The following is a 27,327-nucleotide window of genomic DNA, read 5'->3' on the forward strand; positions in this document are numbered from 1 at the left end:
GATGCACTCTTCCGGGTTGTCTCTAACACATTTTATTTTTGACTTGCTTCCCTTTTCTGTCTTGTCCTCTTTCGTTTGGGTTTCACTTCTTCTTCCTCCTCAGCCGGTGGATCCGGTGGAACAAGACCCTGGAAAAAGTCGTAATACACAACAGTAGAATCTGCTTCACAAAAAGCCATTGTCATTTTTGGGACACGTTCATTTCCCGTGTCTTCCTCCACTTCTTTTTCTTCGCATAGATTAACTTCCTGGACAATGTTCTGAATTTCTTCCGTTGTTAAAGCTGTGTCTATCGTAACTGGAACTACAATATCAAATGGGGACTTCTTTATTCGTTTTCCTGTGATGTAAACCAACTTCAAAGACTCGCAGGGATGGATTGACACGCTAAACCAATGTTTGCTTTCACACAGATCTAAGTAAACTGTCATTGCTGCTCTTGCCATCGAGGGCTTTCCATTGTAGTATCCGTATGACTGTATTTCGTTGAATTTTGGGTGATTTTCGAACCAGTTTTCTCGCGTAACTTTGTGCTGAACCTCGCGCTTCAAAGCCATGATGGCAATTTCCGCCAGGCGTAAAACACAAACCCGAGAGAAGCTGGCACTAGTCATTTTCAAGATGGCGGACCGCCGCGAGTCTGGTATGGCCTTTTTTCTGTATTTTGCATTGTTTTAAGGCTTTTAAATCCGTCCTTATTGAAGTGTATATTTATTTCAATCAATCGAGGAATGTGTGGTAAACAAGGTAGTATGATATGGTCGCAAAAAACTCTCGCCACCAGCTAATTATTACGATCCATGAATGGCCACATTGGTATCAGAAGTTCTGATTGTGTTGCAATAAGTTGTGATGGACAAAAAAGTGTCGACCAATTTATCATGCAATCAGTCAATCTCGATTTTCTTCATCAGCTTCAAGAAGTCAGCGAGTTGACATCAGTGATCTCAAATCATGACTTATGAAACAACAAAGAAGCTTACAAACAAACCATGCTACACGCAGCAATATTCAAATTGGCTTAGAAATGAAAATTAAAGCTTTGCAGAATTAGGGTGTGCAACTGAAGAAAATTATATATAAAGTAAACCCAAATGGGACTTGGGACTTATCATATAACGATTTTTTTTTTTGCATATACATGTATGAGGCTCTGATAGGGTAAATTCTGACAGTTGACATGGCTCTGAAATGGTGACATGATGGACTGAATTGACAAAGAATGATTAGACCACTCCTATGAAAATATTGTGACAAAGAGAAAAGAAAATGGGCATAGACATTAGAGGTTTTAAAATCAAACAGTGATTTCTGGACAAAGTGAAACAGCCTTTGCAGATTTTAATTTTCCCCTTCTCCCTTTGTTTCCATCTTATACTTTGTTTAACTATTAAATTTGGCTGATAGTCATCCTAGGATAGAATATTTTGGCAACCCAGCTACTAACTAGAACATGTTACAGACTTAAATATTTCTGATATTATCAGTGGCCTTGGATGAAATTCTGACAGTGATGTGCAAACCTTCTGAAATTGTGATGTGCAACTCAGACTGAGGACTTCCCCCTTCCCTCCTAACAGGGTGAGGGAGGAGAGTGGTGTGGATTGAGGAGGGTTGTTTTCAGAAGAGATTACTTTCAGAAGTTTGCATATCTGTACCGTCATAATGGGAGTAAAATTAAGAGAGTTAAAGATCAGAGAGGACTGAATGGTATAATTAATAAATATGTTCTGTTGATACCATTAGGAAGAATCAGGGACATCTCAAGTAGAAAAATTCTTGACAGTGCAACACGTAAAAGACGTCAGAAAAGACAACTAGATGCCTTGGAAAAGGACAACTTCCAAGATGATCCTCATTCTCACCTGACAGTAGTCCCTGCCAAAATGAAGGTTCCAGCATTTAATGACACCATGGAAGGTAATTTGGTATTATGTGCTTTTGTGGCTGCTATATTATTATAACTCGTCTACATGTAGAAGTCTTATTAAGGCCATCCCAGCTAATCCTTCTTAAATTGACCAGTAGCAGTTGATTTAGGGTCCTATTTTCCAGTTTGGGAGGTAGAATTGATGATGATGACAAAGATGATCCAATGACAACAAATTTGATGATGATGATGATGATGATAATGATGATGATGATGATAATGATTTGAGTGTTCAAAGGATAAAATGGTTAAACAGTTATTGCTTCTGTAATGTTCAGTTTGCACAGATCAGTAACTTGTTGAAAATGTTTCATAACATCTGAGGGTTACACTAATTCATTTGCACAGAATTATACTGTGTGGCTTTGGTTATGTTCTCAAACAATGGGCAATTTTTGTATCTTGTAGAATTAGCAGAGCGCGAGTTCCATGCCATGAGTTTTGGCCCAAGCATAAACATGAGGATCCTTGACATCGTTTATGGCACATATATGTAGTTACCGTTCGCCTTTGGTGTTTAAAGAAATACACAGTCGTGTTTATTTTATAGATATTGATGAAATACCGGGATCTTTTTTATTCCTAAATTTTAATATCTTCATCCTGTGCAGTGAAGAACTGTATGATGTACTATTTTCATCTTTCACATTTGAGGATGTGGATGTCGTAATGGTTACCAATAAGGGATGTGACTGCTTGATTTTTCTTTCAACATCATCAAAGTCAAATGCAAACTTTCTGACTCAGAAAATGAGTAAACATTTTCTTGAGAAGTAAACATACTTTATTTGCATGTTTCCTTACATTATTTGCAGTCCTGATCTCAGTTAAAGTGACCCCTGTTTTTGGTGCTTTTGAAATGAAAAAAAAAAAAAAAACCAGGTGTCTTAGATTTGGATGTTCTATCAATATGCACAGTGTATGTCAAACAGAACAGAACATGGCCACTTGAGACTACAAATTTGTATTTTTTGTTGCTGTTGTGTTCTAATTTGTCTATGGTATTCCTCACTCATTTGCTGCACTCACTCATGAGAGATACCATCTGCACTCAAATAAAAATATGTATCACCACACAGTCTTGTAATACCCTCCATGTAGTAGTTTAAGTTACAGTTGTGTATGTACATATACCCAAATTATTTTCATTTTTTCTTGTATAATTTTTCTGCCTGACAAAGCAGAGCTGATTATTCCGCATTTGTGACATGTCCTGTCCCACCTTGTAGATAAAAGGAAGAAAAGGAAATCTAAAACAGGGGAGCTGTTTAAACAGGTCTGCAAACATATTACTGCAGTTTGCTAAGTAACTAAAATGGTAATTTGTTGCACTTGATCACAAATTGTCACCTCGTAATGTAAGCATTATAAAACACTTGTGGAAGCACCATCATTATCTGGCCACAGGACCCTAGATAAAAGAGACTCTATGACATGATAGGAAGGTTTGGTGGCCTAATCGTTGCCATGCACTACCTACATGTAGACTTGTCCAGGTTCTTGGTTGAAGTCCTGAAAACACAACTCAATGACCTCGCTTTACTCCCACAGAGCCTCTCTGCCCAGGTGAATGGACCATTTGGCCTGACACAGACTTAAACCCTATTTAACTTGCTGTGGCAATTGATTAACCTCATTAGAAATTTTAGAACAGTAATTGTTTTGTAACTGACTTGCTGCTACCACTGATCATAACTTGAAGTTCTTCATGTGAAAGGTTCTTGTTAGAGGCAGTGATGTATTACTGTAAGTTGCTTGCAAATTTCCCAAAAGGATTTTAGCAACTGTTGTTATAAGAACAATACTACATACTTTTGATAATGAGCCATGACTTTGAGATTTTTAATGCTCAGTTGGGATTTTGTTCTTGTTCATCAGAGATTTAGAAGAACTTTTGCCATGCTTTTAGAAGAGGCAGTAAGTGTGAGATCAAGTTTTCATACTTTTAGCAAAATAATGGTCAACAGATATGATAATTTGTCATTTAAATGTGATGACTTCCACACGGCCTATCACTGCATGTAAATCTACATGCTTCCTTTAAACCCATATTAATAATTTTGCCTGTTTATTTGTTGGTCATTTGTCATCTTTTTTCATTCTCCAGCAACAGGAAGCTGAAGCTGGGGAACCATCCTACAACTCAGCCAATGTACCTCCATCAAAGTTTCCAGAACGGCACTTCTGCTCTGTCTGTGGATATCCTTTATTTCAGAATTTATTTCACAATTAATAGTTAGTAAATAAACCCCTTCTGGCGCCTGGTGTGTCAGCTGATAATGTCTGCAGCTGAGATATTGTCTGAAAAATGAATATTTGGCCGAGAAGTGAAGCTTCGAGGGCAAATGTGAAATTTTGAGGACAATCTCTCAGCCAAGGACATTATCAGCCAACATACCAGTGAGGTAGAAAGGGGTTCATTTATTTTATAACCCTCCCACTTCTGTGCTAATCGGAACAGCATTGCCGACCATTTTTTTTAAAAAATATGTCATAATCAGCGGATTCCACTCAGAGAGTTTGTTTTTCTTCTATGAAAAGTAATAAAGATGAAAAGGTGAAATTCTAGAGCTAGATTTATTCTTTTTAGCTTTGTTTCTTTTCAACAGAAACAGTCGCAGGGCAATTATTGCCCCAGGTGTAGGTTATTGCGTGATAACTGCCTGGTAATTTTGCAACACGTGACATAAAGTAGCCAATAGAATTGTGCAAAAATTAAGCGTGGGTTATAATTAATGGTAACCACAATAATTTGATGTACTTTTGGTAGCTATTTGCATGTGTTATTCATCCCAATCAGGATATTTCCAGAGTAACTTTGTGTGTTCTTACACAACAAATGTGACATCAGCTATACTCTTCCTGGTGCTGCTATGCTCAGAGACCCAGTGGCTGTTAGTTGCAGCCGGACGCCGTAAATGCAAAGAGGATTCAATGCGCTTCGATTTTTACCATGTTTACTTGATCCCACCCCGATTAACTACCCCTTGGTCTCCGAGGATGTGGCATTTCTTGATTTTATAATGTTTGTTTTTGTCAGTGTGGTAATGAGTCATCTGTGAACCCTTAACTATTCTTCACATTCCCTTCAAACTACACCTGTGTATCTTGTGGAGCAAGATATTGCTGTGTGAAGTGTTTGTCGACACACCAGGACACAAGATGTCTTAAGTGGACAGTATGAGCTGCTATTACCATCACTTGTTCTCTTCTTCTCACAATTTCAAGCATTCATCATAAAACGTTACAGCAGCTTGCCCATTCAGAAGTCAATAATCTGGTTCACAATTCCGTGGTGGTATAAAACACTATGATTCCAGGAGACAAGAACATGCAACTTGTAATACGGTTTATCTTTAACTGGATGTACAGGGCTGTAGTTTTAGTCAAAGCCGTTGCTAAGCGACAAGATCTATCGTTATAACATAATGCTTGAAGAGGAGGTTTTTAAAACGATATTACACCAAAGTTTTAGAGCCAAAAAAGGCAACATTTCATGTCGATCCACGGATTGTGACGTGCTAAACTTGTACATACTTGTAGATAATTTGTGTTACATTTAAGATCGCCGAACGGTTGCCATTTGAAACATTTTTTTTCTGTTTTTTGACAGCTTTTTGACATCTTTTTGACAATATTCTGATGGCTTTCGTTTCTAATGGCCAATCAGAATGCAAGAACAACGTGAAGAAGAGTTGTCAAGATCCACACTCACCTTATGACAGTTACGACAATCTTCGCAGTTCTTGCAATTCGATTTCCTACTTTAAACAAAAGACAAAGTTTTCAAAAAGTTGTCAAAAATCTAAAGAAAACAACCTCGTCAAGTGGCACTGTAAAAAGTATTTTTACTCTAAACGGTTGATAACCTCTTTGGCCAAAACCATGTCATATTTTTCCTTCGTCAGCATTGTTCATTTTGCGGTACATCAGAATACCTTCAACTCACTTGTTACGAGAGATCACGCAAAGCCACGAATCATCGAGAAATAACCTGTCTGATTACCACTCTAGCGCTACCGCCCTCTGCGTTAAGCTAGGATGGGATAGTCTCTATATCAGAAGGAAAAAGCAAAAATTGAAATTAATATTTAAAAGTATGAATGATTAGACTCCGGAGTACCTGAAAGGCCTATTTAAACCCTTCAGCACGGACTATGGACTCGGAAAGATTGGGAAAAAAAAGCTCTGCCCAGGCCCCGTACCAATTTTCTCAAAACGAAGTGTCTGCTACAGTGGGGCACGTCTGTGGAGTAGCCTTCCATCTAACGTCAGAGCCATTAGATCTTTTATATTAACTCCAAAAATGAGATCAATCACCGAATGTTCTCGTACTCCCACACGACAAACATCTGAATCATTTTTTTTCCTTTTTTATCTCGATCTTGTGATATCACTGATGTTTCTACCGTGGTTAAATAAAGTGTTTGTATGTAAATATTCCTACCGGAATATTCGGGACCACCTCTGGAGGTGGTCCACTTTGACCGGTTCGACCGAAATTTGCCGTTCCATTTGGACAAACCCGTTCATTGCCCTACTCTTCAGTAGATTTTACTTATGTAGGGAATTCGGAAAATGAATAAAAAATGGTAAGAGCCATTCCTTTTGGTTGGCCCGGTTTGATCGGAAAATGTCGTTCCCTTTTTCCTCGGAAAGCCCACTGGTCTCTGACTGGTCGGTCTGGTATGGTGGAAGCGCCCACGGTTACCGTAGTGAGACGCCCACAGAACAAATACCAATCTCGTTCCCAGAGTCCGCGTTAACACGTAGGCATGGGCAGAATGGATAATTGGCTCATTTTCGCTTCCATACCTCCCCGATACAGTAAAACAAAATGGCGGACTTTCGTTTATGCTTAAGCTTATTTTTTGTGCCCAAACAGGGGCCAGCATTTGCAGAGCCGTTTGGAAATTGTCTGAAGAGACTTCAGTTCCTAGGGTGTTTTCCAGCCTTACTTATAAACTTTCGTGGGCTGGCTTCAATTTTTGCCGGGTTTACTTCGTCCCGCCCCAACTAACTGCCCCTGGGTCTCCAAGAATGCCGTGGCCGGTGACCTCACAATACCTTGACGAATCAGACTGCTCCATTTGCATTGATATCTTTATAACCGAATACCGACAACCGGCAGTCTAACGGTTCCTAGTGTGACAATATTGTTGACTAATCATGAAAAATATTATGCCGCAAAATCTTAAACCGGCCGCGCCAAATAAAACGAGTACATCAATGCAACTTCCGGGTAACCGTCCGAGCTCGCTCATGATCATATAAAATCCCAACTCGGTACGGTATGAGACAGCCATAAACACCAGAGAAGTTTCATAGCCATGAGCTTTGCAGATAATAAGGTGGTCTCTATCTAAGGACTAAATATTTCAACAATTTAACCTTTTGATTGGCTATATGATGCGTGATCTGTCACGTTGTTAATGGTTTAGCCCATGACGCGCTACAGCGTTACAAATGCCGTATTTGTGAAAGGATGGTTCATATGACCTACTAGAGAAGTCTTCAACTTAACTACACTTTACAACGAGAGACATCTCGGCCGTGACGTCTTTCATGGGTCTAAGTAACACTGTCACTCATTTAGATTAGATTATACGCGCTTAACGTATCTTTAATGAATATGGCGGAAAAAGGAGTCGACGATATCGACGATATCATGGACATGGTTCAAACAATGAAGTCCCTCGGTGTTCCGTCCACGGGATTGCGAACTTTGGACGAGATGAAGCAGCGAGTGAAAGAGACGCTTAAACTGTCAGAGAAGAAATCCAGCTGGACAGCAAAGGAGGTGAGATTTTGTCGATCAGGCTGAGCGCGTACTGTCGAATTAAAACTCGACACGATTAATTTTGGTCTGGAGTGGGAACTCGAGATCTGAAGCAAATCATGCGGCCTAAAACCTGACATTAACCGATCGTTTGCGCCAATATCGGTGTCTTTTATAGCAGGACCCTCCTTTAGGATTCATGACTGGAAAAATTCAAATGTAAATGTAAGTGCGAAACGATTAACTGAAGAAGGAGTACCTCTTAGCTTGTTGGAACGGTTGATGTTCCTCGAAATCAGTCGTTTAAATTGAGAGGTGTCAGAGCATTAGACATCTGAGTCCGAGTCCCCAGCTATAAACTATTCTCCTAGCTGGTTATTGATAATCAAATACTTCTCTCTGTTTGACAACTGATATGATTATCAATAAACATAGAGAACGTACACGAAGAACGTTCACGAAGAAACGACGAAATCGAGGTTACGAAATCAAGTGTTACTACCCCATATCGAAGCTTAGACGCACAGAAATCGATTTTAAAACAAGGAGTGAGTATGAAAGGTAAATATTTATGCTCAACCGTCGTTGTAGAATGAAATTTAGAGTCTTCTTTCCTTCAAATTCTATTGGAAAAGATCGACAAGTTTAGCGTTCTTTGTTTTCTTAGAAAAGCTTCCATTATTTCCTTGAATATTAATGAATAATTGTCTCGAGTGACCCCTCAGTGTCACGTCGAATCAACTGTGGAATTTTAAATGGAAAGTACATTAGAGAGCTGCAAAAAGCGACAAAACCAGCAAAAAATGTCGCCAAACAAAAGAATTAAAAGGTTTAAGATTCGCACGTGCGTTGTACCTATTGCTACACAAGCCGTCCAGGTGAGATCGCCACATACTTTCCAATTTTGAAGGAGCTACTTAACGGTGGGTGAATCTTGAAAAGTTTAGCCTTAGCTTACGCATTTGTAATCCGTGTGGATCTTCTCAATCCTTAAGCCATCCTTGTTCGACTCCTTTATATAATATACGCTATATTATTATCTCTCAAATGGTGTTTTTCCATCTTAGTACACTACTACCTTCAGCTGTTCTTCAATTTAAAGGTTATTTTGTACGCGGCCAAAATACCGTGACTGAGCTCCTTTCAGACCGGGAATGTTTGGTTCTGCTTGGCAGGGATCACAGCGTTTTGTACACATTCAGTTGAATATACGCACTGAAGAAATCGTGGTTGGCTGTATGTAGTTTCCTGTGCACGCTGAAGTTAAGCTAAGCCTACTTGGTGAAGTTAATTCATGTAAATAATTTTAAGTGGAGCGTCTCACGTGATGTAATGGTAAAGAGTTTACTGTAAACACAATTTTTCCTTAATTTTGCCATTAGGCGAGCGTGGAAAGGAAAACCATCCGATGTAAATCAGCTTCAACTGCCGGAAAGAATATATCGCATCTACCTGTTAATTACCTACTCAGTTTAGCCGGTTTTCAGAATGTAAATGACTTTAAAGAGACTGCGAATTCTATTCGTTTGCTCGTTGTCATACAGATGTCTGTATGATTTACTTCTGAGACAGATAGAATCTCTTCCTTTAGCCCAGACTAAATCATAACCGCCTCGTATAACTGTGACATTTTGCTTAATTTTGACAGCTGGTTGCTCAAAATACTTATAACATCGATTTTAAGCAATCCTCTGTAAAGGATTCCTTCTCGCCAGGAAAAAAATTGTGAACGTTTCTCTCGCACATGTTCGTACGTAGATCACGGTATTTCGCTGTCATTACCGGGATTTGCAAGCAATCATATACCAGAAATTCGATATCCGCGTCACTGAATATTTTTGTCATCTCGTATCGAACTCGCACGCAAAGAATAATAGGCCTTTTGAGTATTTTTTGTCATTAGTTCTTAGATCTTATTTATTTGTTGCCGAGCGTTTTTAACATGAGCCTCTGGCTCGGAAGATTGTGCAAACACTTTCCGCGTTTTCGACATGAAATAAATCATTGCTATTACTATTGCGATTGCGATTGCGATTGCTATTGCTATTGCTATTGCTACTGCTATTGCTAGTGCTAGTGCTGGTGCCATTACTATTGCTATTGCTATTACTATTACTATTACTACTACTATTGCTATTGCTATTACTATTGCTATTACTCTTACTATCAGTGCTGTTACTATTGCTATTACTATTGCTATTGCTATTGCCATTGCTATTGCTATTGCCATTGCTATTGCTATTGCCATTGCTATTGCTATTGCTATTGCTATTGCTATTGCTATTGCTATTACTATTACTATTACTATTACCATTTCATATGGGAGTTCCCTGGGGTATTAACACTATTAACTCTTACTTTGTCTTTCTATGATCAGCCCTTCTCTGTGTTAACTGACGCCAAACAAGAAGATGAGAGAAAAAGAGAAACCTTGTACGAATTCTACGAGAATACGGAGGTTTGTTTGAACAGCATGGATGACAAGATTCGCCTTCTTTTGGAGCAGAATGTAACAAACTACAGCGATAAAATCGCTTGGCACAAAAGGAACTTAAAACAGCAGGAATACATTGTACTTGTTGCAGGTGAGTTGTAACGGATCTACATTTTTGAGATTAATTTAACCATGACATATTCACCAAAACATGACGAAACTATTCAAGGTCTCGTAAAACAGGAGTTGGCTTCAACTTTCAAGAAAACCTTTACTTTATTTACTTTACTTTACACACTTTATTTAGACACGGTAAAAACATCAGTTACATGATTAAAACAAAAACAAAAAACAAAAAACAAAAAACTGATTTACATGTTTGCCGTGTAGGAGTACGAGGAGGACAATTGGCAATTTATCTCATATCTAAAGTTAATAAAAGATCTAATGGCTCTGACGTTAGATGGAAGGCTATTCCACAAATGTGCCCCACTGTAGCAGAAACTACGTTTCAAAAAATCGGTACGGGGCTTAGGCAGAGCCAATTTGTTTTAATTTCACTATTTCTAAGTCCATGGTCCGTGCTGAATGGTTTAAATAGGCTTTTCAGGTACTCCGGAGACTGATCATTCAAAGTTTTAAACATTAATTTCAATTTTTGCTTTTTCCTTCTGATATAGAGATTATCCCATCCTAGCCTACCGCGAAGGGCGGTAGCGCTAGAATAGTAATCAGACTTGGTGATAACCCTAATGGCGCGATTTTGTAGGTCTTCATTAATAGAAGTTGACTGGTTCTATTATCTCGCCCATTTCCAACAGGTTGTTCTAGAAGGAAAAAAAATTTTTTCGTCACAATTGACGGTTGGCAACCGCAATGAGCGACAAAAGTGTTGAGACACGTCGCAGTAAAATTCGATTTTCGAGCGTCCTGGAAACATCCCTCCACCCTCCTTCTGGCAAGCAATGTTGATTTTTCTATTTCTAAGACTGTACAGACCACAGCGCCTAAACAACATTGAATTGGGGGGGGGGAGGTATCAGAGAATTAACGCTACATGCAAATAAAATAGAATGACAGGTTAAATAACGAAAAGCGTCATTTTCTAAAAGTGTCTCAATTGCAATTACATCATCGCATAACTGCGATGATCAATTATGTCTTCAGCGTCTCAATTACTTTTGTCGCCCATTGTATATTCTGTGTCATTTATGGTGGTCGGCTGTTACCGTCAAAAATACCTTCATTAATTTAATAGGAGCTGATCATTTTCTTATCTCACCATTAGGCAATAAGATGGGCTGTTCTAAATGAAAGGGAACTGAAATGTTTCTCATAACCATCTAAGACCAAACACCTGAGGCTATACATGATCCTCGCATTTGATGATCTTCTTCTTCCGCCTTATTTCTCAAATCGTCATTTGCGAAAACATTGCAATGCCACAAAAATGTCTATTAGATGTGATTGTGTACTAAATGACACTATTCTACCAGGTGAGACAAGTTCTGGAAAAAGTACCCTGTTGAACCTGATTCTTGGAGAACATCTTCTTCCATACTCCGTTCTCAGCACAACGTCTACCATCTGTGAGCTAAAATACGGGACCACGCCCGCACTGGTAGCGCACTTCAAAGACAAAGATCCACAGACAGGGCTCCCCACGAGGACTGTGCAGCTTGGTCAGTCTAGGGAAACCTGTCTTGAGGAGATCTCATCCTTTGTACACGTGAAGACCGATCGAGAGAAGGGATCTGATTACAAGAAGATTGAGCTCTTTTGCCCTCACAGCCTGCTTAAGGTTGGTTATGAGTCAAGATATCAAAAAGGCAATGTTTATAATCTTGCACCAGTTGCCCTCCTGCCGAAAACGTTAATGACACCCTTGAGTACTAGGTGACATCAGGAGCCATTATGGCTCCTGCTGACATATCAACTTACAGCAGTCCGGTTCCCTGGAGCATGATGACAACTGATGTGTTGAAGTTTAATGGCAGTGGCACTGCAACCTAATTGGCATTTAGATGACAGCAGTTTACAGTGTCGGTTACATGCAAAAAACAAGCAATTCAAGCAATTCAAGTTCTTGTAGGTGCAATAACTAAAGATGCATGCAATCTGTTATCTAAGAAAAATTAAATCCATGTCCCTGTTCCATAATTTATTTATTGTACCAAACTAGGTTTTAGTTAACTACACTGAGTACGTTTTTAATCTGTTTTGAAATTCGTTGATTTTAATATACTGACACTGTAGTTTATTCGAAAATTTCTTTATCCTTTAAGGCAAGAATAGAGACAATTTAGTGTCGTTGGCCATAGCTATTAAACAATTAGATTGTAAGCTTGCGATTTCTAGCGTGTGATAGTTGACGAGGGCTCAGCCCGAGTCAACTATCATGCATAGAAATCGAGAGCGAATAATCTAATTGTTTTAGTATAAATCTGCAAGTCGTTCAAAACTTTATTTAAATCCTCTTCACAGACACTTCGAAAACGCCAAGAAGCGGCCGTCATTTTGTTAACAACGGCACACTGCTACGCTACTCACTATCTACAACAGAATGGATAGTGAGTAGCGTAGCCAATCAGAGAACGGCCTTCGTGATAGAACGCTTGGCGATTTATACTAATTAACAATTAGATTATGAGCTCGAGATTTCTATGAGGTGATAGTTGATGAGGCTGAAGGCCGAAACAGCTTTCACCTCATAGAAATCGAGAGCAAATAATCTAATTGTTTTAGTAGAATTCTAACTGAAATTAACGCAGATAACGGTTTCCAATTATTTTTCTCTGCATTATTGAACTTCGGGCTTTAACAAAATCGCACGTATTGAATTGTCCTTGGTAATTTTGCAGTTGTTTACGCGCGCGCACCCGGTTTTTCAATAATTTCAAGTTTTTAAAGTCAAGAAACCGTCAATTTCCTTTTTTTCAGTCGTCTCAGGAACTGATTTAATTATCTATTTACATCTAAACTTTCTTCCAGAACTTCGGAAAAACAATAAAAAAGTCGCATTTCGTGGACGATCGACAGCTACTGCACTCTAATTAACAATTAGACCCGTGGCCCTTAAGGGCGAAGGGTCTAATTGTTTTAGTATCACCCAACTAGTCGGACAGAAAAGGCAGTAATAAACTTAGCAAATGCAAGTTGAAGAAATACTTATTTGGGAATAAACCGAAAGAAAGCGTCACGCTCGATTGCGCCAATTTCGCTACTCGAGGACTATTGCTAATAGTCCTCTAGTGGCGTAGCCAATTAAAATGCAGGATTTGCATTAGTCCACTAGTTGGGTGATACTAATGGCTGATAGTATACGAGTAGCTTAGCCAATCAGATTGCAGCATTTGCATTAGTACACTAGTAGAATTCTACTAAAAAATGATATTTTACCTCATACATCTCACATCATCTCCTTTTCAGCAAGGTATCGTTATAGTGGACAGTCCTGGTGTTGGTGAGTCTGGCATCATGGACGACATTGTTAAAGAGTACCTTCCAGAGGCGTTTGCTTTCATTTACGTAATCAACAGTGTAAACGCCGGTGGAATACAACGAGACAGGGTAAGATCTACAAAACTCTAACATCGAAAAACAATACTTGTGGAAATAAAAGCGAATTTTTTTGTTTTCCTACTTTGATAGAAAACGTTAACTATGTATACCTCAAGGCAAGGTTGTGGTGTTAATTATGCAGAAAATCTCCACCTACAGGTTTCTAAAATATACTTGCAAGTATTTAATACACGATAAGCTTAATTCACCGTTTTTTCAGTACACCTAACGAGTAATTTGTAGGCCACCTGATCTGACGTTTTTACTTATTTAAATATATTTGTCATTGTTTTCTCTAAGAGCCTATCAAGAGGGATTACTATATTACAATTTTTGCCTCATTTATTGAGGCTCACACACAAACACAAACAAACAACACACCGAACGTTGCGCAGAAAACAACGAGTTATTTTAGCTTTAAAAGTGTGAAGAGATAAGAGTTTCGGACATCAAGGTCCAGAGAATTCCAGCCAGACTGCGGATGGAAAAATTAAAAAGACTTTTGAGCAAGGAAATTGGGCGAAATTTTACCTTGCTTTAAGACAAAAATGTGTACACTCACTAGATAGTTTGGGAAATAATTCATTTAACTAAGGCGGCCAAGATTCTCAGCTATTTTGTAAAATTTGGTTAGCTTGGTTATGTAGTTCTCTCCTGCTACTCAGAAGCTCTCAACCAAGTTCCTTGTGGAAGCTTGCAGAGCTACAATACCTGACAAAAAAGTTAAGACACGAAACAGGTTCTTCCCTCCCCCACTTACAATGTTGAATATCTGGTGATTTTTTTTTACCTTTTTCTTGAAAAAACGCGACATTTTCCAGCATTAATTGATTTGGGGGGGGGGGGGGGGGTGGTAACCAGATCCAGCTAAAGTGTCCGGCCAACTATTTTTGTCCGGGATTGTGGCTAGACCCTTAATGGTTCATGTTACCCCCCTTGCAACTTATTTCCTTTTGTTAAACCGTGCCAAAGTTCTGATTGGCCACCGAGGTGACTTCTAATAATAATTTCTGAGTTTAGTGGCAGCTGTAAAACCTTTTTCAGTGTAGATTCATCTGAACGACAATCAAGCTTTTTAAGTGATCATAACCTTTTCTTGTACCTCCCTACTGGAATACAAATCGTCCGTAGGACTTTGGCGAAAGAAATTGGAGTTGAACATAGGACGCCTTAGTTTTTGGTAATGTTCAGCCGATACGGATAAGATACCGCGCGGCTACAAAAATCAGCATTTCAGACCCAGGCCTAATTTCTAGAAACGCAGTGATGTTTCTCCAGCCAGAATCCTGTTCCTCGATGAGGAAAACGTTTCAGTAGTTCACACTAATAATTCGGAGGAGGCCTTGCAAGGCATATTTGCAAGCGAAAAATAATATGTCCTTAAATGTCTCTTGCTTGTTTTTAGCTGGAAAAACTGATCGAACACGCCAGAAAGGTATCTCTTGACCAGCAGAGGGAAACGTCGTCAACTCAAGCCCTGTTCGTGTGCAATAAGTGGGATCAAGTGCCACCGGGAGAGGCCAGTGAGGTTAAGGATTACATCATCAAAAGACTCACACATTGCTGGCCCAGTCTGGACCCACATTCGCAGATCATCTACATGTCGTCAACCAATGCCAGCGAGGCGCAAGGTCTTGGAATAATCACCGAAGAATTTGCAGGCCTGATGAATGGCATCAAGTCCATGGTTTTGAAAAGCATCGAAGCAAGGCTACAAACTAAATGGAGGTAATTAAGACAAGTCGCTGTTAAATAACATCGCTTGCAAAGCCTTGCTATCAAATTCTGAAGACGTAAGCATGCGTCGCGTGTATCCAATGATGCTCGCTCATGCCGTGAGAAAATTTTAAGTTAACTTCACCGTTTGGTGAGAGAAATTATTTCCATTTGATAATAGTATGACACAATAAGTCATTTCCGAGTTGCTTTTTTGCTCTCTTTGAAAACGAGTTCTAGTTCATTTGGAAATGCGAGACAAGACAATGAACGTGCAAGAAAATCTCATTTCCATATGAAAGGTTGTGCACCAAGACTCTTTTTGAAATAGTGTGTAAAAGCAACTTGATTATGACCTATTGTTTCTGCATCATCTAGTTATAATGCACGTGGAAAGGTTGGAAAACACTGCCGGCAAAGAATTTAGAGTAGCTCTCGGCCGCGTCTCTAACAGTGCGCGTTTAAACGCTTTCCAAACGTCCTTCGTACATCATAACTCCATCCCTGATGCACGCTAAAGCATGGATCACTAGGTAACTTTTGAATAGACGAAACGAAACACTACAAACTCAGATTTTTGGTTCCAATTAATTTATCCTGCAGTGCAGACGTTTTATTTGATTGAGCGCTGGATAATTTCTTTGCATATGTGGCCGCCACCTTGAAGTCGCAAAACGTACATGACGTCTTTCTCCCTAGAGTGCTTTTCTTCCGCACTCACATCAAATCCAAACGGCGCTCTCTTGCTCAAACAGTATGCTCTCATCAATTCAAAATAAAAGTCATATTGTGTGGTAAAAACTTTCCGATGATGAGCCGTTAGGAGTCTCTAATGAAATGCAATCCGGAAATCGGGGCCCAGCACTGAGGTATTGTCTCTGGGTTGAAATTCGGAATCCAGGAGATGTACACGGGTTAAATTCAGAATCCAGATTGCGTAATTCAGCTATCAAACCAATCTTCTTCCATGGAAACAAAAGTTTGAGATTTTGATTCGATCTGTTATGAGTTCCGGACTTCACGGTCATTGAAATCGTGTCATTATGGAATCCAAGACCTCTTTGGGCTTATCCCTCTAGGAAATTTGAATCGCCCAGGCCAGGAATGTGTTGGAATAACAAGAAGAACAAGAAGACATCACGTCTTCTATCTACATCCGACGCACGTAAAAATCACTTCAAAAGTAAAAAGTAAATGTATAAAAACTGAGTTAAAAACTGTATAAAAACTATAAACCGGGGCAGTTTAAACTAATGCGAACAGATCGAGTCAAAATGAGTTAAAATGAGTGCGTTTTCCAAACTATAAGGAACAGCTCACAAGTTTGCTTTTTTATTTCAGGTGGCTTGATTACCTCCTTTCTCGCATGGCTTACCACACCAAGGCATTTCTTCAGAATTCTCACAAAGATCGCCAAAAAGTTATTGAGAGAATGATGCTTATCACTGAACGCCTATTGATGATTGAAAAACAGCAGAGTTCCGTTAGCCATGAGCTGCAGGAATACTTGGAGAACAAGACAGACTACGCTGTTAGTACGCTCTCCAAATATCTGAAGTCTTCAGATGTTGTGGGAAAATTTACCTCATGGACGTTGGATGACGTTCCAAACACAGAAGAAAGTTGGGAGGTCACCAGAAACTTCATCCAAAAAGCTATTATGAAGCGGCTTCAGGACGTAATCGCAACTTGGGAAGAAGAGAAACATGTCTTTTCAGATGCTCGCACATCTCTAATCCAGTACTTCCAGGATCGATTTAACCTCGTCGAGGGACAACTTCGAATTCTGGAGAGCTCCGTTGTAGCTAAGGATGCCGCTAGTCCTAGCAGTGACCTCCTGGTTCCAGACAACTTTAGCGTGGCCGAAAGAGTTATCATAGGCGTCACAAGTCCCATTTGGGTTCCAGTCGGTCTGGTTGTCTTGATAGTCAGTGTTCCTGTGGTTGGTGCTATGGCCGTCAAGGAGAAGTATGAAGATTGGGCCAAAACCAGAGAGTACGAAAAAGACAAAAGCGGATTCATGGCGAAAGCTTCACAAGAATATTTAACTGAAGCTGCCGAGGAACAGAATCTGCGGTCGTACGTGGTGGAGCAGCTGAAAGAGTGTGAAGTGTGTCTCAGGCAAGTTGTCGCTCGTATCCCTGAGCTCATCGAGGCTGATAAAATGCTGTGTCAACAGCTGAGAGATGAGAACCGTTCACAGAAAGAAATAGAAGACTTCTATAGACCCTTGTACCAGAGGAGTTTGCAGCTGAGGGATCGCATGGCCATGTTCGGCATCAAGGAGGTACGAACCATGGACATCAGTTGCAACGATTTGGAATGGAAGGACGATGGAAGTTCGCTCCTTGGAACAGGTGCCTTTGCTTCTGTCTATCGAGGGAAGTTAAAGCTTCATGAAGAAGAGCAACCCGTGGCTTTAAAAGTCTGGAAAGAGCAACTAAACGACTGCAACGCAAGTGCTTTCCTTGCTGAAACGGACGCATTGAGGTAAAGTTGACTATTATCACTACATTTTAAGACAGAAAGTTTTCATCATTATATATATAAAAGGCTGATGCTCAACTTACGTATCCTCTTTGATTTCTCCACACATTTTTGCTTAGCAAGACTTCACTTAATAATTAAAAATACATATAATTTTGCAAGGAAATCAATCTACAGTTAACATATGAAAAGAAATACTCTAGAATACAATTTTGACTAGCTTGCACTGAATCGAAAGTAATCTGTTTTACAATTCCGTTTTTCTTCCAGGAAACCGTTATATGTACAATACAAGAGAATCATTATATGGGTCACGTATTATTCTCGTATCAATACAAGACAAAAAGAAAAATTTTACCTGTAAACTCACTTTTTGCCTATCGCAGGAAATTGAATTATCCATTCATTGTGAAGTTCTATGGTTCATCACTGCTGAAGGAAGGAGACCAGGCGTGGGCGATAATAGTGATGGAGCTGTGCAAGGAAAACTTGATGAGACACATTTTCCTGAATCCTAAGAATATACCAGCCAGGTTGCCCTCCTCAACACCTCCCACCGAGAGAACTACAATCCGATGGGCGAAAGACATCGCTAATGGACTGGAATACATACACAACCAGGGGTACGTCCACAGGGACCTCAAGTTGGAAAACATATTGGTAAGAAAACAAGATGTATCAGTTTTACTGCGATGGTAAATTTTAGGTGGCTCTATCTCAGACGAGGCCTCATGGTTAGTGCGCTCGACTCCGGATCGAGTGGTCCGGGCTGTACCCTGGCCGAGGACAATGTGCTGTGTTCTTGGCCGCGATACTTTACTCTCGCAGTGCCTATCTCCACACACCCAGGTGTATAAATGGGTGCCGGCCAATTTAATGCTGGGGGTAACCCTGCGATGGACCAGCTTCCCATTCATAGGGAATAGAAATCCTCCGATCCTATTCCTTCATGTTAGGCTAAAGTATCGCGGTTAAAATAGAATTTTGTATTTTAACGCGATCATGCATTTAAAAGACGTTGTATTAGTGTTTGACCTGTGTTATTCAACGACACAAAAGTGATAGTATGTTTTTTATAATTTGTACTCTTGTACAGATATCACTCCAAGATGTTGTCAAGATCGCCGATGTTGGTGTATCCAAAGAAGGAAAGATGATCACAGGTACCATGGCCGGAACACCTGCCTTCGTCGCACCGGAAGTGATTAGATCCAGTGTGTACGACTACAAGGCGGACTTGTACAGCTTTGGCATTATGATGTGGGAGATGTGGTATGGTCGAAGAGCCCTCATGGACGTGGGAGGAGATTTCAATACGTTTTGGGACAAAGTGGTTGAAGGTGTAAGACCGTCCCATATTCAGGGCTCCAGGATGCCTCCAGATCAGTGGCAAAATCTGATGCAGCGTTGCTGGGATGGCCAGGTAGAGAAAAGACCAACCGCTGCGACGTGTCACAATGAGTTAACCAACTTGTATAGTACCGTCTTTTTATCTGACGTACAGTTGAACGTGCAGCAATGATTGGCAGTATATTAAACAGCATTCTTAAATTCATTAATGATTCATTAAGTTTCAACAAAGGAAACCAAGACCGTGACGGTGTTTGGATATCTTAATTAGCATAGATTTTTACGATTTTATTTTTCCGTTTTCTCCTTCGTTTTCGTTTTCATTGAGAAGATATATCAAACACTCAAGACAGTGTTTGACCATGCTTCCAAACACCTCGAAGTTCGTCAAAAATGCTCTGCTGCGCCTTGTATTTTTAACTTTCTTCTCGGTCTTTGGAAATGTGGTCAAACCCCATCTTTCGTGTTTGATATATTACGTAAATGTCTTGTGTGTTTGGGTTAGTGGAATACCATAATGTTATTAGCCTTAAACTTCTAGTTTAAAATTTTAGACCTATTGCTATATATCTAAATATATAACCTTTATTTACCCTCGGCAATGTTTATAGCACAAGTGTTAGAAGGGCCGAGCAAACAACAGGAACAAATAATTCAAATTGAACATAACATTATGTTAGTAAGAATCCCAACTGGCTGAAGGCAAACCGGTCGGCTATTTACAAGCGTGGCCGAGGATTTGATTCCGGGGCTACCGAGAAACAAATCCAGGTAGTGGTCAGAGCGGGACTCGAACCCTGGACCGCTGGATTGCGAGTCCGACAAGCTGGCCACTCGGTCGCGCTGCCTTCTTAATCTTCGTCAATTTTGCGTCAATATCGATCAAATCAAAACAATTCTCAGACTTGAGTTCTCAAGAAGACTTACTTATCTATCAACGGAAATCATTTATCCTTATTGATAACCTGAAAATGACTCTTCGAAACAACAGGGAAATCCGATTAGATAAATAGGCGAACAGTAAACGTTGCATGGAGCGACTAGCAGAACTGGTGCTCTTTCTGGATTGGTCCCTGGACAATCCAGAGTTTGACTGTCAACACCTCCGTCTAGACCCTCAATCTGTTATGTTTTGTCAGGTTAGTACACTTGAAGTTCATCGGGACTCATTTTTACACATGAAGAGTGAAAAGTTACTCAAGAACATAACAGAGAAACTCCGATCCGCTTTTGAACACGATTCGCTTGATCCACGATTCAACACGCCAACCATTAGGCAAACCCTTTTACTGCCCTAAGAGCTGAGACATCTGTAGAATAGCATCTGCAGTTACGTTTGGTCAACTGGTGGAGTGTCATAACCGATAACCGTCCAGAATTGAGAAGACACCCAAAACAAGTAGAACTTTAAAGTGGAACGGGTAATATAGACATATAACATAACATTTATAACATAGACAAAGAGGTTAAAATGACTTCATAGATTTTAGTCAAATAGGTGTTACCGACGTGAATGCGAACAGGGAGTATTACGACCCGTTTAAAATTTGATTAAAAGACATACTTTTTCATTAAAAAAATAATAATTAGAATAAACTTTAAATTTACTTTCATCGATCGTGTCTTGTGTTTTTTTGTCGCGGCCAGCTGGTGCAAGGTCTAGAACCGAACATTCAGAAAGTCTGGCACGGCCAAGAAAGACGGAGGCCGCGTAGGGAAAATGCGAAATTCTCGGAAGATGCGGTCGCCCGAGTTCAGAGCGGAAAAATGCAATAAACGTGCGCGAGTTTTGGCTCCGCCGCCAGGGTCCAAGTTTGAAAACATGGGGGTAGTAAAGGAAAAGAAGTTACGATATTTACATTTTTTTGCCAATTTTCCCGGTAAGCAGCAACATGTTATTTTCCGGACAAAACTAACCTATAAAGGTTTCCGAACCCTATAAAACCACGCGGGATACAAGAAATTTCGGTTCGACGACACATTTTCCCACAAACCCTCTTTACTTAAACACACCACTGAATATACAAGCAAGAGAGCCTCTCAGCAGGCAGAGGAGCCTTGTTTTCTTAACAGTAAAATTACGAAAAAAATTCATGCTTGCTCAAGTATAATTATAAATAAGTCAAACTCCGAAATCAATCGAGCGACTTATTACAGTCCGCGTTCTTTCCAGTCCGCGTTACTACCTGAGCCCACAAGCTGGGCCAGACAATAATGTATTAAAATATATTTGATTATCAAACTTATGTTCAACACCTGTTCAACATGTACAACAGCTAGCAAATTTTCGTGTTGGTTAGATCTCAACTGCACAATTCAAGGAAAAGGAGAAAGGTCTAAGAAATCAATAACGTATTCTGCCATCCTGATTTTAACCTTAGCTACATGAAAGCGACGCCCACTGGGTATACACAATTTTTGTGGCTTGTTGTGCGTTTGTGTATTTGCGTATAGTTTTTTTTTAACCAGCACATTCAATGTAGACTAAGGAAAACACGTGAAAAGCCACTAACTGGAACGAAAACAGTTCTAAGACCTAAATGGAAGATCAGGATGTCTATAATTATTTGCAACAGGACAATCAGCATAAACTCGAAGTCACTAGATAGAATGCCGGAAACAGTTTTTAGACACTGCAGAAAGTTACTCTTTTCTTCAGTCCAGACTGAAGAGGATCATATATTTCATGAAAAGGTTGCAAGGATAATATTTGAAATAATTTTCCTAATAGGCCTATTGCAATAGCGAACGACATCGCGTCAGGAAAGAGAGGAAGATCTTCCAGTGTCATCTGTTGATTGCGATTATACAAAGTAAGTAAGGAAGATACCAAATTTACATACTCCAGACTTGCTAATCCTACCTGCAAGACAACCCAGAAGACTTGCATGAACTCTTCAGATCACATGAAATACATCAAATGAATGGTTCTTGATTCTTCTCAAACAGTAGTCAACAATTAATGATACAAGATGCAACTATGGTACTGATAAACATGATGCATGTGCTGACCTTTCATGAAAGCATATACATCGCTGATGAAAACTTTGAATAAGCATAAAAGCAAATGACTTTTAATTAATTAAATAAGGAAAAAAGTGGTAGACATAGAGTTCTAGAGCTGGTATTCTTCGTTTGCACTGTCACACAACGAAAAAATTAATTCGAAAACTATTCAGTGGATAAGGGACCGTTCATTTTTTATAAGGTGGGGGGGGGGGGGCTGGTGGGATTTGGGGGGGGGGGCCATGCGAAAAAAATGGCTTTCGAGGGGGGGCCATCCCAAAAAAATAAGGGAAAAAGGGGGGGTCATGTGAAATATTTTAGTAAAACTTTAAAATGGCATAATGTTTGAATATCAAAAAAATTGCTATAGAATAAACATAGAAGGCAGGATACAAATTTATTACAAACTCTCCTGCTTTAAAAAAACGTTTGGCGACAAAAAGCATTTATATCTACTGAAAAGAAGTATTTAACACTTATTTTCGAATGCAACTTTCACTGGCACTCATCTTCATCTTCGCTGTCGTCGAGTTCTTCGTTGCCGCTTGTGCTGCTATGGGAGTCTCTTTCACCAATGCTGCAAGAAGCAGCAATGCTTTCCGCCAGAGTGTACTCTTCAGGGTACATGAAGGTGTAAACATAATCTCTGACTTCCTGCTCAAGGTTTGTGGTGATTCTGCTTCTTGCAGCATTGGTGAAATAATTCCCTTCCAAGAGCTGTGCGATGTATGGCCCATCTCTTCTAAATAACGACGTGGCAACATCCACAACTTTAATACACTCTTCCGGGACGGCCGTTCTAGGAGGGTACACAAGGCATTTTGGAAAATCATTTCCTAGCAGGTTTCCAACACAGATTCCATAAACTCATTGGACGTTGTTTTCAGTCCGCTTCCTCTTTCTTTCATTTGACTTTCTGTGGTTTTCTTTTTTCCTTCTCCTTTTGTTGATGTGCTGTTTGAGTATGCCCTTGAATATGCTGTTATAATTGCTCTTCTTATTTTCTAGTGCTTCCATGTCCTGCGTGACCTTCGTCAACTTAGCTTCTATACATTTGATCTGTTTTACATTAAAACTGTGGGCAAATTCTTCGCCCTGCTTCAAAGCAAGCCAATTGGACTGAAAGAGTGTGGAATCGTGTTCCTTTACATCTTTCAATATGACATTCAACTTTTCCACCATTGCTCTGTGCTCTTTGATGGAGAAGTTCAGTTTTCGTCCATCACTGGGCTTCAACTGGTACCCTGGCATGGAAAACTCACTCGCCCTTTCTGAACAGCCATCCGCACTTAGAAAGATTGCTTCTTTTGCTTGTAAGATGTCAAACTGCCTGGATCGTTCAGCTGTAAACCTTTTCTTAAACGACTCGTTGCTTTCGCCATTATTGCGCATTTGGGAATGAGCCTCTTTCATGATGCTCATGTAGTAATGCACTCTTTTCCCGATTGGAAAAGCCCTTCATGGGTATGTTATGGTTTAAATTTAGTTTTGGCTAAAATTTTCAAACCAATTGGATTTTCATTTCTCTTTGTTCTGAATTATGACAATAAACTTGAGACATTGAAAATTAAGAAATTTTAAACCATAAATAAATTTAAACCATAACAAGTATGCTAAAATTTATAAAAAGTAATCCACTATTTGCAAGATTTGAGAACACTCTGCACAGGGCAACATTTATACATGCCTGTCACTAGAGTAGAGGGAAAAACCTTCCAAATAAAGACATCTGTAAATTAAATGTAACAATGTGTTTCACACAACACATCAACAGATTTCCAGTTTTCTCACAACACTTTGTACTTGGTTCAGTATCACAATGCAGGAGCAAGGAGAGACTCTGTTCCAGGCCACTGTTACTTCCGTAAGATTGAGAAGTTTATGAATGAGCACTATGAGGAGGGGGAGAACTACAGGGAGTTTCTAAAGTTGTTCTGTCAAGAAAAGGAAGGAGAAATTTGTTCTCTTTGTTGTGAATGGACTGGACCACCCATAGAAAGATACCCTAAACCAGTTCCTGACCATTCCTGCCTACCGGAATACCACTACCTCTCCTACCAGAAGACCCCAAAAGAAGGGCGTGATCCAGATGACTGGCAGCTAAGGGTCCAAGCGAAGAAAGAGCATGGAAGTGGCAGCCTGGCTTTATCTGACCCAGAGAGCGTTGCTCTGTTTGCAGATAAGTTTATTGTCAAATCAAAGTTTGTGGTGGATTATCTTCAGCATCTTGAAGTGCTGGAATTAAAAAGGAAAAAGAGAGCAGGAAAGGCAGAAAAGGCAAAGTTAAGTAGGGACGCAAAAGATAAATCACATGAGGATTATCCTTGGACTGAGTTGTGCGAAGATCTAACCAAGCTTAAAAAGCTCCGTGTTCCAGAACTAAACAAGTACTTGAACCACCACGGGCTGAAGCAGCATTTGAAACGCAGCAAGAGTGAGAAAGTAAAGGCAATTGTAAGACATTCATGCTTGCAGCAGAAGAGTCCTCTCAGAGCTGGCCAACCAACACTGAGAAATGCCAGGACATTGACACAAAATGACAACAGGGCAAGTGCTGACAGCTGTGAAATGGATGGAAGTGACAATGATGAGTATGACAGTGATGCCATTGACTCTGGGGGAGAAGATGACTCAAGTGACGTCATTCTTGCATTCATCAATTCAGATGAGGAAGATGCCAATGAGAGGCCAAATGCCACACGCTCAGGGCGAGCCATAACTAGGAGATCCGAAATTGACTTCTCTTTCTTTTGATTTGTTTTTTAAACAACAGCTCTCTGTAGTATAGGGATTCTAATTTTGTCTTCATAGTGAGCACAATAACGTGAAGTAGGGGGATAATACAGAAATATTAAAAAAGTTGAAATCTAAATATTGTTTGTTCAATTTTTTTTTTTGGGGGGGTCATCCCAAAAAATTACCGCTATAAGGGGGGGCCATATGAAAAAATTGGTAAGCTGAGGGGGGGTCATGCGATTTTTAAATGGTGCTTCCCAAATCCCACCAGCCCCCCCTCCCTCATAAAAAATGAACGGTTCCTAAATTCAAGAAATTGCGATGTTATAGGAGATAATAAAGCAGACACTTTTCCAAGTTTTAGCTCTACAGGCTGTGCGTTTTCCAAAGCTTCAGATATTTTTCGAAATATTTTGCACAAATTTACAGAGCCCAGTATGAAGACGCCATGTTGGTGTACCTCCATTGTACACCAATATCGCGGCAGGCAAATAGTGAAAACATCTGGAACTTACTTTGGATATCTGGGCGACTGAATATCTGAACTAATTAGGCAAACATCTAAATGAGCACTTTTCCTAATACTTAAACTTCTGAAAAGGCTAAAAGTCACAAGTTAAGTCAATATTTTTTGACAAATGCGTTCGTAGCTTTATATTACGCACCGCCATAAAACTGAAATTCAAAATGTGCTTGTTTCCAGACAAAGTGCGCTATTACGCTGAAAAGTTGTTAACAGGTATAAATTTACACCCCTCTTATGCCTGATGAGGATAAAAACTTTGGTGGCTCTTTAGTTTTGGATTTTAGAAAATGATGATGTCACAGGCAAACGAAGATTTCATCCGTGAGGTCAGAGTAGGTAAGATTTGAGTCGTACATTGAATATTTTTTTAGCACGAACGTCTCAATATTAATTTTATTTCAAACAAATTGGAACCTAGAAGTTCACTAAATAGCTTAATGATTTAAGTACCTGTATTGCCTGTAAGGCTTATAAGCTAAGGGAAAACAGCAAGTTCAACTCCTTCTACATGTACATGAAGGAGTTGTTTGACTCAAGAAAATAACTTTTAGCTTCTGAACTTATTAGCTTGCAAAACGGAAAGTCGTGTCTGATAACTACCCTGAAAATTGAAAAACAAACAGGTTTAAGTAAATGATGTTGCTTGAAGTACAAACAGCCCTATGCATTTTAAGCTTGCCTGGCAAGAGGAGAGGAGTGATGCGAGTAAACAAAATCTTTTATGTTGTACTTTCTGGTTGTGACTCGTGCAAGTCAAAACTACATAACACAGAAATACCACAAACAGCTTACTTGTTAAGGGTTAAGCAAAGTTTCCCAAGTGTTTTGCAAAGAAATACTTATTACAGTCAAACTCACAAAACCGTAAACACATAAAATACATGGAATGTTTATTGTGTAATAACCAATCGTGAGTGAGATCTTCAACCACAGAAACCACAGAACACTATCTATTGCATTGGCCATGGTATTATAAATACATGTATAGTTTTGGTTTTCGCTTTCTCCCAGGATACACCCTCTGTCTTTATATATTACTGAAAGTCTAAATAATTGCTATCCTTTTGTATCAAGAGCCACATCTGGTGCTACTCATTAAGCCTTTTGTTTTGCGACGTTGAGGTTTGCGCTGAAGGTTCCTGTTATATCTATATATAAAAAACTTTCACCGAGACACAGCGTTTGCCTTTCCGATGCTTAAAAAGCATTATAAAAAAGTATTTACCGAAATACAGCGTTTGCTTTGCAATGAAATATCGTCTGGAGCTTTTAATCAGTCGAGAATTCGTCCAGCACATCGATCGATTTCGAACTAAAAATAAGCTAGAGTTATTCGAGCCCTAAGTTATCACTTTAGTTTTTTATTTTTTTAAAATTCAATTTCTATTGCCACACACTTACAATGGTTACAATACATAAACATATATTACTTACAATACTAATACAACTGCTTAATCTACTTACAGTACTACATCTACTTACGGAAGGATGGAAGGAAGGAGTGTCGTGTTCCATCCACACCTACATCTCGGGTTAATGACTACGTCATTAGCGGAGTTAAAAATGGTAAGAGCCATTCCTCTTGATTGGCCCGCCTTTGATTGGAAAATGTTGTTCCTGGTTGTTCCACTTGTCTCTGACCGGTCGATGTGGCTGGCATAATGGTAAGCACCCACGGTTGCGGTAGTGAGCCGCCCACAGAACACATACCAATCTCGTTCCCAGAGTCTGCGTTACTACGTAGGCATGCGCAGAATGGATAATTGACTCATTTTCGGTTCCATACCTCCTCGATACAGTAA

The 27,327-nt window shown here is 39.6% G+C and overlaps 3 protein-coding genes across 3 annotated transcripts in view; 2 read left to right on the top strand and 1 right to left on the bottom strand.

Moving 5' to 3' along the window:
* Positions 1-25: 25 nt before the first annotated feature.
* On the bottom strand, positions 26-621 carry LOC145491665 (tRNA-splicing endonuclease subunit Sen15-like). The gene has a single exon (XM_081470896.1). The coding sequence runs from the start codon at positions 612-614 to the stop codon at positions 33-35; it is 582 nt and encodes a 193-aa protein (XP_081327022.1). The 5' UTR covers positions 615-621; the 3' UTR covers positions 26-32.
* On the top strand, positions 622-7,148 carry LOC145491666 (zinc finger HIT domain-containing protein 1-like). Its single transcript, XM_081470897.1, has 6 exons — positions 622-643; positions 1,747-1,920; positions 3,160-3,206; positions 3,809-3,847; positions 4,038-4,129; positions 5,012-7,148. Exons 1-6 carry the CDS (start codon positions 622-624, stop codon positions 5,112-5,114), a joined length of 477 nt encoding a protein of 158 aa, XP_081327023.1. The 3' UTR covers positions 5,115-7,148.
* Positions 7,149-7,387: 239 nt separating this feature from the next.
* LOC145491649 (uncharacterized) overlaps positions 7,388-27,327 on the top strand; it is a 39,506-nt gene continuing 19,566 nt past the window's right edge. The window contains exons 1-7 of the mRNA XM_081470860.1: positions 7,388-7,730; positions 10,087-10,294; positions 11,640-11,944; positions 13,573-13,713; positions 15,110-15,432; positions 16,762-17,910; positions 26,992-27,091. Of these exons, the coding sequence (XP_081326986.1) occupies positions 7,557-7,730; positions 10,087-10,294; positions 11,640-11,944; positions 13,573-13,713; positions 15,110-15,432; positions 16,762-17,910; positions 26,992-27,091 (2,400 nt within the window). The 5' untranslated portion in view covers positions 7,388-7,556. The remainder of the gene's footprint in view (positions 7,731-10,086; positions 10,295-11,639; positions 11,945-13,572; positions 13,714-15,109; positions 15,433-16,761; positions 17,911-26,991; positions 27,092-27,327) is intronic.

This window comes from Orbicella franksi, chromosome 7 (assembly GCF_964199315.1).
Source record: "Orbicella franksi chromosome 7, jaOrbFran1.1, whole genome shotgun sequence".
NCBI lineage: Eukaryota > Metazoa > Cnidaria > Anthozoa > Scleractinia > Merulinidae > Orbicella > Orbicella franksi.

Bases quoted from the DNA above. Each gene is read 5' to 3' on its own strand.
- LOC145491665 (XM_081470896.1), bottom strand. From the start codon at position 614: ATGACTAGTGCCAGCTTCTCTCGGGTTTGTGTTTTACGCCTGGCGGAA.
- LOC145491666 (XM_081470897.1), top strand. From the start codon at position 622: ATGGCGGACCGCCGCGAGTCTG. The intron at 1,921-3,159 runs GTAATTTGGTAT...CCCACCTTGTAG, and splicing joins ATTTAATGACACCATGGAAG to ATAAAAGGAAGAAAAGGAAA. The intron at 4,130-5,011 runs ATATCCTTTATT...ACTATTCTTCAC, and splicing joins CACTTCTGCTCTGTCTGTGG to ATTCCCTTCAAACTACACCT.